The 12,653-nt window shown below is 37.9% G+C and overlaps 1 protein-coding gene across 9 annotated transcripts in view; it reads left to right on the top strand.

Annotated features, from left to right (window-relative positions):
• Positions 1–12,653, top strand: part of SLC4A4 (solute carrier family 4 member 4) — a 437,388-nt gene that overhangs the window by 291,105 nt on the left and 133,630 nt on the right. For all 9 annotated transcript variants that reach the window (XM_082463732.1, XM_082463733.1, XM_082463734.1 and 6 more), the window contains one exon: positions 4,175–4,251. In XM_082463732.1, the coding sequence (XP_082319858.1) occupies positions 4,175–4,251 (77 nt within the window). The remainder of the gene's footprint in view (positions 1–4,174; positions 4,252–12,653) is intronic.

Below are 12,653 nucleotides of genomic sequence, written 5' to 3'. Positions count from 1 at the left end.
CCAAAATATATAAACAGCTCATGCAGCTCAATATTAGAAAAACAAACAACCCAATCCAAAAATGGGCAGAAGACCTAAATAGACATTTCTCCAAAGAAGACATACAGATGGCCAAGAAGCACATGAAAAGCTGCTCAAGATCGCTAATTATTAGAGAAATGCAAATCAAAACTGCAATAGGTATCACCTCACACCAGTTAGAATGGACATCATCAGAAAATCTGCAAACAACAAGTGCTGGAGAGGGTGTGGAGAAAAGGGAACCCTCTTGCACTGTTGGTGGGAATGTCAATTGATACAGCCACTATGGAGAACAGTATGGAGGTTCCTTAAAAAACTAAAAATAGAATTACCATATGACCCAGCAATCACACTACTGGGCATATACCCAGAGAAAACCATAACTCAAAAAGACACATGCACCCCAATGTTCACTGAAGCACTATTTACAATAGCCAGGACATGGAAGCAACCTAAATGCCCATCAACAAATGAATGGGTAAAGAAGGTGTGGTACATATATACAATGGAATATTACTCAGCCATAAAGAGGAACGGAATTGCGTCATTTGTAGAGATGTGGATGGATCTAGAGACTGTCATTCAGAGTGAAGTAAATCAGAAAGAGAAAACAAATATCGTATATTAACGCATATATGTGGAACCTAGAAAAATGATGTAGATGAACCAGTTTACAGGGCAGAAATTGAGACACAGATGTAGAGAACCAACATATGGACACCAAGGGGGGAAAGTGGCGGGGGATGGGTGTGGTGGTGTGATGAATTGGGCGATTGGGATTGATGTATACACTGATGTGTATGAAATGGATGACTAATAAGAACCTGCTGCATAAAAAAACAAAATAAAATTCAAAAATAATAAATAAGTAAATAAATAAATAAACAAAGTTCCTTTGAACAGAGACCAGTTATGAGATGTTCATTTACACTGGGTATTAGATAGAAAAGGCCTATTAGTGGTAGCTTTGAGTCGGTGAATCATCAATTGCACAATAAGTAGCATGCTTTGGGGTAGGCTTGTATATCACCTTTTTGTCACAAGGTGACATTTGCCTCTGCTACCCCCACTCACTCAAGATTGCAGTATAATGAGTTCACATTATAGGCCAAAACTCTAGAAAGCACTGACTTATCCTGACAATGTGTCTTGTTGAGTGTTAGGTGCAAAATATCCACAGTAGAACATTGTTAGGGTCCTGTTGTGTAAGTTTCCCAGGTTTGCTAAAGTGCCACACGGAAATTTCTGATTCCCAGATATAATCTGGTTTGTAATCTCTTGTCCTTGTCTTCTTTGATTTGGGTGATATGTTTCTGGAAAAGGCTGATTAAACAGTGAGTTCTGTTAACAAAGTTATTTATTTATTTGTGTAACCGAGGATTTAGAGGAAGGGCCATGTATGATCTTTTTTTGTGTGTTTATGTGGCAAGGATGCTAACTTAATGATTTGCTTGAGATATGATAGTTTGGAGCAGTGGCTTGGAGGAGGGCAAGGTTATCAGAGCTACCTCTCTTGGCTCCGTCAAGTTATATGTTTCTTTCAATTCAGTTCTGACCAGGACACAGCCTCCGGTTAAGATAACTGATTTATTTAGAGCAGTGGTTCTCCAACTTTAGCTTGCTTCAAAATCATTTCAAAGGTTTGTTAAAACCCACATTGCTAGACCCCTTACCCAGAGTTTGATATAGTTGGTCTGGGGTGAGTTCCAAGAATTTACATTTCTAACACGTGCTCAGGTGACGCTGATACTGTTGGTCTGGGAACCACACTCTGGCAACCACTGATTTAGAACATAGGGAAGCTTTTGTCCCTGGTTCAGGGTGTTGCAGGGTAGGGGTGGAGAGTTTGATAGGGAGGGAGATGGGAAAAGATGCAGGAATGCTGATCATCTTGCTTAAGGTTTACCTAAAAGTGTTGACTTCTGAATTCTTTCAGTGTAGTGCAAAGTTAAACATCAGTGAAGCTGTTAATATTACTTTTATTAATGAGAATCAGATAAGGTTGGGAGGAACAATAGATGTGATTGTTTCTTAACTTTGGCCTCTTCCCCATCTGGTTCCTGCATCTTCCTTAATCCCTGTGCCTCCCCACTCCCCCATAGAGTACAAATATAGATAGCCATCCTATAACTGTCTTTCAGAAATGAGAGAAATGAGACAGTATATGAGGCTTCTTGGAAAAGTTGTGACATCAGTTAGGATTACCATTATAGTGGAAACTTTATTCATTTGGCTTCTACTTATTCATATTTTGCAACAGTTAGGACAGTGCATGAGTTGAAATGTACCTTCGTAGTATTTATAAAGAATTTCCAAAGCAAATCAGTGAGTTTAGAATATTGCCCAAGAAATTTAAATTACTTAATGAAAAATTGATTTCAAATTCATTTCAGTATTGCTGCTTATGTACAGTTGATTTAATAATTAGAAATCAATCTCATCTATTCATTTAATTAAGTTGCTTTTAACTTATGATTAAGGCTTGCTAAGACTTCATTGCACTAAGAATATCTAGTTCAGATTTCTTATGCAGGTAGAATTTTCACCCATTTAGTCCAAAAGACTAGTTTTATTTTCTAATGTAAAGTATAAAATTGTATGTACTCATCATTTCCTTAGTTTCAAGCCCAGCATTATTTGGAGGCATTCTTGTTTGGGTCTGGTGTCTTTTGTATTGAGTGGACACTAGAAACCTAGTACACGGTTCAGAGAAGAAAATGTGGCTTTCAAAGAGCTTCTTTTAATTTTGCTCATAAAGCAGTTTTTCACATGTTACTTTCCTTTGAAAAATGCCCTGTGCTCAAATTTTCCTAGAATAAAACATCCTACCAGGTAAAGTGTTTAAGAGATCTAGGCCATGCTTACTCAATGAAATGCAGCAGAGTGGAAAATATCCTGTTTTGCCAACTCAAGAAAATTGATCTAGTAGTTAAAGACAATTATATTATTTAAAGAGCTGCTGTTATATAGACGTTAAATTTTTAGGGGGTAGATTTGAGTCTTTTGTAAAATTATGTGTAGAAGGTTTGGTCTGAAGGAATGGAAATCTGTAATCTAAAGAATTATGTGGAAGTAAATGTGAAGCTGTGTTCGAACCTTGATGCTTGTTTTTCAACCCTTGTCCTCTTGGTGTGAAGACCAGCCTGAGTCAGATCGCAGGGGATTAAATGGTGAACCCATTACTCAGCACCCTGCAGGTGGGGGGCTAAACACCCTGGCTTTGAAGAATTACTCTTTTGCTTAGTAAGCCTGGAAATTTCAGGTTCAACTGCAGAATGAAAGCTCAGTATTTTGTTGATTAACCAGTCTATTTGAAAATGGTCTATCCCTCCTCTAGATGTCCCTCCTCTCTGTTCTCATATAACCATGTCTGAAGTCACTGGCTGGATTGCCAATGGATTTTACCTACAGCAGCTTTACAGCCAGGGAGCTTGGTTCCCATGGAGTATTCCTGATGAAATCCATCGCTTGACTTGAATGAGAAGTTTGGCGTGTTAAGGGGAAGAAGGGGTACACTTATTTTAGTCTGGCAAATGGGAATGCAGGAAATAAGGGGAGCTGTGATAACACTGCTTTGAGGCAAAGAATGGGGATTCTGGATCAGATGCCCACTACAGAGAAATATTCTTGATCAAAGTGTTAGGCAGAGAATGGAGTGCAGATGGCTTTTTGGGTTGATCAGAGCAAGTGGTGCCCTAGGAAGGACTGCAGAGGCTCGGGGAGAGGAGGTCCAGGCCTTTTCTTTCCCTGGCACTGGCTCTACTGAGATGAGGAAAAAGCCCATCTCTATAGGCAATAGAAATAGGTAGATTAGGATGTGTGTAAAGGGCTGTAACAAAAGGCAAACCAAAAACAGGAGTGAGTTTATTTTTATGCTTATTGTTTTAAACACTTCTTTGAAAGTTTAACTTATCTTGAAATGGAGCCAGAAGACTTAAAGAAAGTATTTGGGATTTTATACCTTTTTCATTTCACCATGTTAGTGCTCTAAACTAACTTTTCAACTCTGGAAACCTGTTCAGGAGAATCCTAATGTAGCTTAATCATCATCACCATTCCCATCGTCATCTACTAGTGGTCATGAAGTGTACAGCCAAACGCTTTGTGTTTTTGACAAGAAGTCTTTAATTAGGGTTCACTTCTGTTTTTCCAGGTAGCCCAGCCATGACCCACAGGAATCTGACTTCTTCCAGTCTGAATGACATCTCTGATAAACCAGAGAAGGACCAGGTAAGCAAAGAATTCCTGCTGCTTTGAAATGTAAGGCTAAATGTATATCTAGAAGATGCTGGGAAAAGATTAGAAATGGTGGTCCTCTAACTTAAAATGAACCAATATGTGTAGTTTGTTTGTTTGTTTGTTTTTCACTTTCTCTGAGGGAAGGGGAAAGCAGTGTGTGAAGGGATTTGAAGTTCAGAAGATAAGAGTCTCCACTCCAGCTCTTATAGATGAATTCACTTGGGCAGTTTAAATCTTGGAGCTACAGTTCTCTTAGCTTTAAAATAGTAATACTAATTCCTACCTCAAGTTTATGTGATGGTTAAATAAGATGATTTGTGAAAAAAACTGGTTTGGTAAACTGTAAAGGGCTAGGAAATGCTGGCAGTTGTTAACTTTGAGGGGATATTTCAGGCAAAGGTAATGACAGTCTTATTAGCTGTATGTTTATCTATTAAAACATATAGTAAATAACCTATTTGAAATGAAAAGTAATTAGGTTTTGAATCTCGATTTGCTTTCTTTTAAAAAGAATATGGTAGAAACTGGGCCATTTTCCTAGTTGGGTGGGTATCTGGGCTTGAAACTAGTAGAAAATGGTGACTGGGTGTAATTTTGCACTTTACATTAAAAAAATGAAATGAGTTATTTGGACTAATTGGTTGAAAATTCTACCTGAATAAAGAAATCTGAATTATATATTCCGAAGACAATGAAGCCTTGTTTACAACAATGTTCTTCTTTAACCGACAGAGGTGTTTTAGACCTTGGTGAATTCTCAAAAGTGCAGGAAAGGTGAAATTATGTTCTTTCTTGTGAAATGGCTTTTGGATTCTTTCTTCCTTCTTCTAAACAACAGCACCCTAGTAGGGCCTTCATGATCTCAGAACAGATTGCTAGAAAAGCCTTGGGAATTAATCCTGTCCCCATTTTCTCCCAATTCAATACACTTTTCATATTACTGCTCTTATATTTCTCCCCTGGATCAAAAGCTTATAATGGCTTATATCAAGATAAGTTCAGAATATCCCGACTTTTAAGATTCTCTGAAATCTGGTGTGATCTTTCTCGTTGTAACTTACATGTGTTTCCCAGAAGAGAGACTCTGCTTTGGTTTGGCTTAATTACCTCCGCCTCTGCACTGAGATTAATTCTTGACTTTTACAGCTGCCCCCCCACCCTCACCTTAAATGCTAATATGGCTAGCTCTCCTCCCTACCATTGGCCTACCTCGTGAGATACTGTGGGAGAAGATCATTTATTTATTTACTTATTTTTTGCTTCCTGGAGTCAGTTTACATTCACTTCGATTTTTTATTTTATTTTATTTTTAAAGAAATGTGTTTATTTTTTTTAATTTTTAATTTTTATTTATTTATTTATTTAAATAAATGTTTTAATTTTTTATTTTATTTATTTTTGGCTGTGTTGGGTCTTCGTTGCTGCGTGCGGGCTTTCTCTAGTTGCGGCAAGCGGGGGCCACTCTTCGTTGTGGTGCGAGGGCTTCTCATTGCAGTGGCTTCTGAGAAGATCATTTAAATATTGGATTCATTGGTAGGTCCGTACCAGTAGTGAAAGGGAAACCTCAGTCCACTAGGACTTGTTGGGAATTTTCCTCAAAACTATTTTGTACATTTTGGCTCCATACAACATTTACCAAATGACATTCTGGTCATGAGATTTGCCAGAGGCTTGGATAAGGCAGAGTTAGAAATATCTGGTTGACACTTTTTCAGGAAGGCTTCTTTTATTGGGGACAGTCCTTTTCTTGTCAGGAGTTTGTCAATTGCCGCTGGTAAATGCTGAGGGAAATTTCTTACCTTCTTGGGTGTCTTCATATCTAAGCATATGCAGAAGAAATTTGATGACTTATGATGTGTATCACGTAAGATTTTGATTCCAGTGTTAGAAGAAATAGGTTAGAACATTATGATTTAGGGTGCTGATTTTGCTATTGATAAATGGAATATTTATAAATGCAATGGGATATTTATAAATGGAATATTTCCTGCCATATTAATAAACAAAGGATGTCACAGTCATCAAGGATTGCAGCTCTCCAACGTGAGCCGTGAGCCCTGAGGAAACTCAGGGCTGAAAAGAACACCTGCCATCTAGCAGCCAACAGACTCCCTATGGTGAGTCCTGAGGAAACTCAGGATGTGAAAATACAGGATCCTGGGCCCAGATAGCTGAGGTACATATCAAAGGAATGATTTCAGTGAGCTCTGACTCTTGCATCTTCCCATATATAGAAAAGTGCTAAACTCCTTAACTTGAGATGTCTGGTTTTCTTTAATTAACAATAATCTTGTGACGTTCAGACTGCCTGCCCTTTGTTGCAAAACTTATATATCCTGGCTCCTCCCCCCGCCTCCTTGGAGCAGTTTCTCAGTTATCTGAAACTGTTGTCTCCTGGGCTGCAGTCCTCATTGTGCCCCAGATAAAACTTAACTCGTAACTCTCACATTGTGCATTTTTTAAGTCAACACTACAAAGCCTGTGTGGTCCTTAAAACCAGAATCTCTGATGCCTGTCACCAACATCTCATATTCATCAAGGTTCATGTGAAGATGAAACCAGGAAGATTTGACTCAAGAGGTTTGTTCTTTTTGTTTTCAAAGCCAGAAAATGTAGTTGATGACTATATCATTATAAGAGCAACTGTCCATCTTCATTTATCTAATACAATAGGCATAGTGCATCCAATGAGCCCTTCATTCCTCCAAAGAGAAAGAAACTCCATTCTTTGCTTCCCACCAAAAAGTTTGAAGAGAAGCTTTGTAACTGACCCATTCATCTCCTCTATAACTAAAGGTAGAGTACAAATTCAAACTAATTATTTCCAGTTTCTATACTTACAATTTTATTAACTTCAAATACAAAAGCTCCTCGATCATTTTAGGGTGATAAGAAGAAAATGGGCTTGCTAAGAAGATGAAGCCATGGCAAAAAAAAAAAAAAACACACAATAAACTCGGGCTTTTCTTTTTTAACCTGTTTTTTTCTCTGTTTGGGTAGGGAAAAAAGGTTGCCAGGCTCAAATTTGTTTTGAAAAAGCTTTTATAATTAATTAGCCAATGTCCTGGAAATGATCTTGGCAGTAAAGTCAAACTTGTTCTGTATGCTTTTCCAAGTTGGCCCAAGAAACTTCCATCCAACTGGAACTGAAGTTTTCTGATTGATTATTCTTCCTGGATACAATTCGAACAGTTGCGATGGTGCCTCACGACTTCCTGGAGCTGTATAACTTCCCAGTAGCACAAGAAATGGGTTTAATGTTCAGAGATATGAAGAGGAGCAGAATTTCTCTTTCTGACAGCTACATAGTGACAGAATTTGAGGGCATGTTTTTTATAAGATTCTGTTTTGGGAAAACAGAAGAAACAAATCTGTGGACTGCACTTTCTCTCTCTGGCTGTGCCAAGCCTATGTACTTATGATTTCAGTAGCGGCTGCTTTATTGAGAAATAGCTCAAAATAGTTAACAGCAGAAGAAAGAGCATCGCCAAAATTTAGGTGATTCAATGCTTCAACAGTATTCCAACTTGGATGTTATATTTATTAAGGAAAAAAACACCCGGGGAGAAGTAGATTTTTTAAAAAATACATCTGGAGCTCATCTACTTGTAAATGGACATAAATAATCTCCTCTATTTTGTTGCTATGGAGGATTTTTTTTCTTCGTTATCCAGTTATCTTCCCCAATTACCTTAGATTGATTTGTTTTTCTATCACCTTTTATTTCTTTTCTGTGCTTGAAAAAATTTACAACTGCCACGGGTGCTTATCAAATGCAGTGGGTTAGTTCTACTTTTCATGTGAGTATGGAATCAGCTATGAGGATAAGAAAATCTTATTATTTTACCCCGTAGCTTTAACTCTTTGGAGGAAATACTGTGCTCAGTGGTACAATGACTTTTTTAAAGGGGCTGTTTCTTCTTTTCAAGATTATCAATAATGTAATACCATCTCACAATTATATGACCAACCTTAAGTGAAATTGCAGTCTGTAGACTGTAGTGAATGCAGTAAATGTAGAAATCCCTTGAAGATTCTTAGAGAGACACTTGCGCTTATATAACCTTGTACCTTTTTATCTAGTTATCACTTCCCTGATACTCGTTATTTAGCCAGCTTATCTGAGAACCTATCCATTGGTGTCCTGGTGGAATTTGGCCTAAGGTTAATTTCTAAAGTGTATGGTAATCATTTTTCACACTATCTGTTGCCTGTTATCTTTAAATATACTTGGTTGTCTCGATTTCTATTTTTGAAATCTTGGTCTTTTGTAGAGATAGACCTAAATTTAAATATTTTTGTCAGAGAGTAAGAGGATGAAATCAGTAATCCATGTAGAAGTTTGAAACTGCTCAGCCATAACTACCTTACAATGAAATGTAGAAAGAAACATTTTATGATTGAACAACCCCCTAATCCTTTTCTTACATGTGTGTAAGAGTGAGTCAACTAAATTCAGCTGAGATGACTTTTTCATCGTTTTGATTTTCATCCTGAGGCTCACATACAGCTTCCCTTAGCATTCGTAGCAATGTCATATTCACAGTGATGGAAGAGTACAATAGCACCTGCTTTTCTTTTTCACGGCTCAGCCAGAAAACCCTCCGATTGGCTTGGTCACTGGGTGGTCTCACTCCACTACTCAGAGAAGATGCAGTGGCAGAGAAGGGCTCGTATTTGCTGGGGTTATGATACTTGTCTTTAGCATCTTTTCAGGGCCCGCTGAAACACTGCTGTTTCAGGAAAGATCCAGATGGAATCACATCTGTGAAAACCTGATAAGAAAGGCATGTTGTTGAGGAGGAGGTGTCCTTAGTCACTGCAGTATTGGTAACTGCAACTGGTAACTGTGGTTCAGTGGCTACAGCTTTCCTTCGGCCAGGAGTCCTTGATGGGAACTGGTGAAGCCATTGCAGTGGTTATCTGTGGAGCCCCTTTCCAAGGGGGTTAGCTTGCTGCTTAGATAATTAACAAGACCGGTTTGTCCTTCCTTTTCCCTTTCTATAAGAAATTTGACTTTTTGTAGGCTCCTCCTCCCACCTTATCCTCTCTCCCATATTCTTAAAGAATTAACAACCAATAGTTATTAATAGAGTTTGAGAAACACTGATACTCATAGTGATTTCAAGAACCTGTGTTCTTAGACCTGGGTCTCAGCTGAAATCGGTAGTTGAATTTTACCATTTTCATAATGATATACTTCCTGTGAAAGCCATTTATCTGGAACAGAAAACTAGCCTTCATTTAAAAACAGGTTTTGTGTCAGCTTGAAAGTGAAGGGAGATAAACTTATCTCAGGTAATCTAAGCTCTGTCTTGTGTTTTCAGGTGTTTCAGGAGTCTTCTGTGAAATTTAGAACCATGTAAAATTTAAAACAAGCTGCAACAAATTTTAACTTCTAAATCACCCCATAACTGTAGGCTGCTATGATTTGAATTCATTCATTCATTTAAAGAGTATATTCTGTGCTAGAAAGCTTTCTTGGTGCTAGGGTTCCAGAGGTGAATGAGACAGATAAATCTTTTGACTCAAGGAGCTTCCATGCTTTTGGGGACAGATAGACAGTAAACAACAAAAACAAGTAAACAAATGAATCGGTTAATTTTATACAATGATAGTTGTTATTTAGAAAATACAGTAGGATAATGTGGAGAGGTACAGGAAAGCTGGTTTAGGTAGGAAGATTAACCAGAGAAGAGAGGGTCTGGGGGAAGAGGTTTCTAGGCTGAACAAAAAGCAAGAGTATAGCCTTGAGGCAAGAATGAGTATGGTATATTCATAACAGAGGAAGAAGGAAAAAAATCCAGAGTGGCTGGAGCAGGGGTAGCAGGTATGCAGAGGTACGTAAGGCCACGTAACCTTTTCATGCAGGGGGACCTTTTAATTTTATTCTATGTTCAATGAGACACTATTTTAGGAGTTCTACCTGGAGAGTTGTGTGTTGTGATTTACACTGAAAAAAAGATCCCTGGGGATAGTGTGTGATGAGATGGAGGAATTTGCTAATGTGCTGGATCATCTGGTGTTGTTCCTATAATTAAACATTGGATGAGCACCGCAGTGCATTAAATAGCTCAACAGACCCAATAGCCAATTTCTTAATGTGTTTGCCGTAGACGTCAAGACCTCATTCCTATCGGCAAAGGGAGCTCTTCTGTTCCACTGAAGTATTGTAAGAAAGAAAATGAGTTTCCTAGTTAAAATATTTTCCATGCGCTATTAGTTAGAATTAATAATTAGTTAATTAATATTATTAAAAATTAAAATATTTTTATGCACTAGAAGTGGATGTAGGTCACCAAGAGTAGTGAGATTGAGCTTTTGAGTGATTATATCTGTTACCTGCAGTTCTCTTTTTGATGTCATGACTCATGAAACCCTCACCAGAGGTCTCTCTAAGGAACAGTGACAAGTGTCTTAGTCCTTATTGTTCCAAAAGGGGCATCGGAATGTGTAGGTGGAGGACAGAGCCGCCCAGTGGGGTCCTGAGCCACACTCTCACCGGTACCTGTGAAAGAATCGAACTCCAGGAGTTCACCGCAGGGTGTTTTGTATTCAACATTTAACAAAAGGGATTGCAGGGTTTACATGTCTTAAATGGCATGTCTTATCTAGCATGTTTTATGTTTGATGTCACTTTTTTCTCTTTTTAGTACGTAGCAGTCTGCCTGTATCCCAATGCCATAAATATACTTAGAATAGATTGCAGCGAGTAGTAGAATGCCATCAACAATTATCTTTAATGGATGTCTGCTCTTGTGTCACATGTTACCTACCTCTGACCAGAACTTCATTTAAAAAAAAAACAACTTTTTTCCCCTTCGAAGTGGCAAACCAGAAAGCAGTAGCACCTGTGGTAAACACCCCAAGGGCATGATTAAAAACCTTTATAATAATTCTAACTATAAACATGAACTCATTCTTTACTTTCTGTAGTAACATTTTATTATCTATAACATTTTTTAAACTTTAGTTTTTTCTGATGCATAATTATACAAAATTGCTGTAAAAATTCAAAGGAAAAATGAATAAAACCGAAAGTGAAAGTTCACAAATTCTCACCCTCAATATAACTACTATTAGCAGGTTGATGTAGTCTTCTAGACTTTTTCTATACATAAAAATGTATATACTTATTTATATAAAATACAAATGGGATCATATGGTTCTGCAACTGGATTTTTAAAAAAACTAACACTACCACAGATATCTACCTTATTTTCCTTAAAGGCTATATAGTGTACATGAATCATATTTTATTTAAATGATCTTCTATTAATAAATAGTTACTTATTTTCATTTCTTTGCAGTTATACAAACAGGCCTTTCAGAAATGCCCTCATTGTAACTTTTTTTGTTCTTTTTTTTTGCATTCTTTCATGAGTATTTCTGAAGGAGAAATTTTGGAAGTGCAATTGCTGGGTCACCATGTATTTCCAATTACCTCCCCAAAAGATTATATCAATTTGTGTCCTAGGTCTTTTAAACACTTTAATTAATCCTCCTCCACTGCGAGAATACTGTTTGCCAGTCAGATTTGAGTTTCTCCTTTCTGATTCATTCCACTAAAAGCTTAGCAACTCAGTTAATGTGAAAAGAATCACAGTCACTAGCATCTGCCTCCCAGCTCACTTTGGGGGCTTTTTTCAGAAGCTTAAAATATCAAGGCTAAAACTGGGTTTATTCTCCTGGTCTAATTGGATCTCTCAGCTGGCTAATCTGCCTATATTCTGAGGTAAGGAGGTGAAAAGTCCAGTGGTCGTAGACTTGGCCACCTGTATGTTTCTGATTGCTTCTGCTTAAGGAGAGGCTGTTCTCAGCTCTGAGAGAAATCCTTTGGCTCTGTGAGAATTTCCTTGGCAACCAAAAATGGCTTCCTCTTAAGAGCCCTTCTTGGTGGTCAGCATTTGGAACAAAAAGGAAAATCACAAGAAGAGTTGGACAAGTGTTCTCTTTGAAGCACTATCCAGCACATTTGCAGCTTGGCCCTGCATCTCCTTCCTCCCCAGTCCTCCACCCTCAAGAGAATTCTAAGTGAACTTACATACATACTGTAAAGTTAGTTAAATGAAAAGTTTATACCTTTATTAGGAGCTTTGATGGAGTGTTTCATCTAGGATAATTGATAAAAAGATCAGTGAACCATTAATTACATGTTGGGAGGTATTTGCAGATTTTTCTGCTTCCCTACTTCCCTTGCAACAGGGAATCTCTGCGGAGTAGATTTACCAAGAGGCCAAGCCATGGGAGGAAGTTTTCCTTGCTCTTCTTCAGAAAGAGAAGGGCTTCCCACTGTTTCCACGTCACTTGTCCGATTGATCCAGTGGCTAGTTGATTTATTTGCCTCTGTAGAATCTCATGACCTTATCAGTCACCAGCAGAGCTTACTGATT

This window comes from Balaenoptera physalus (genome assembly GCF_965194825.1).
Source record: "Balaenoptera physalus genome assembly, chromosome: 5".
In the NCBI taxonomy this organism is placed as follows: Eukaryota; Metazoa; Chordata; class Mammalia; order Artiodactyla; family Balaenopteridae; genus Balaenoptera; species Balaenoptera physalus.
This window is presented reverse-complemented; position numbering and strand designations above follow the sequence as displayed.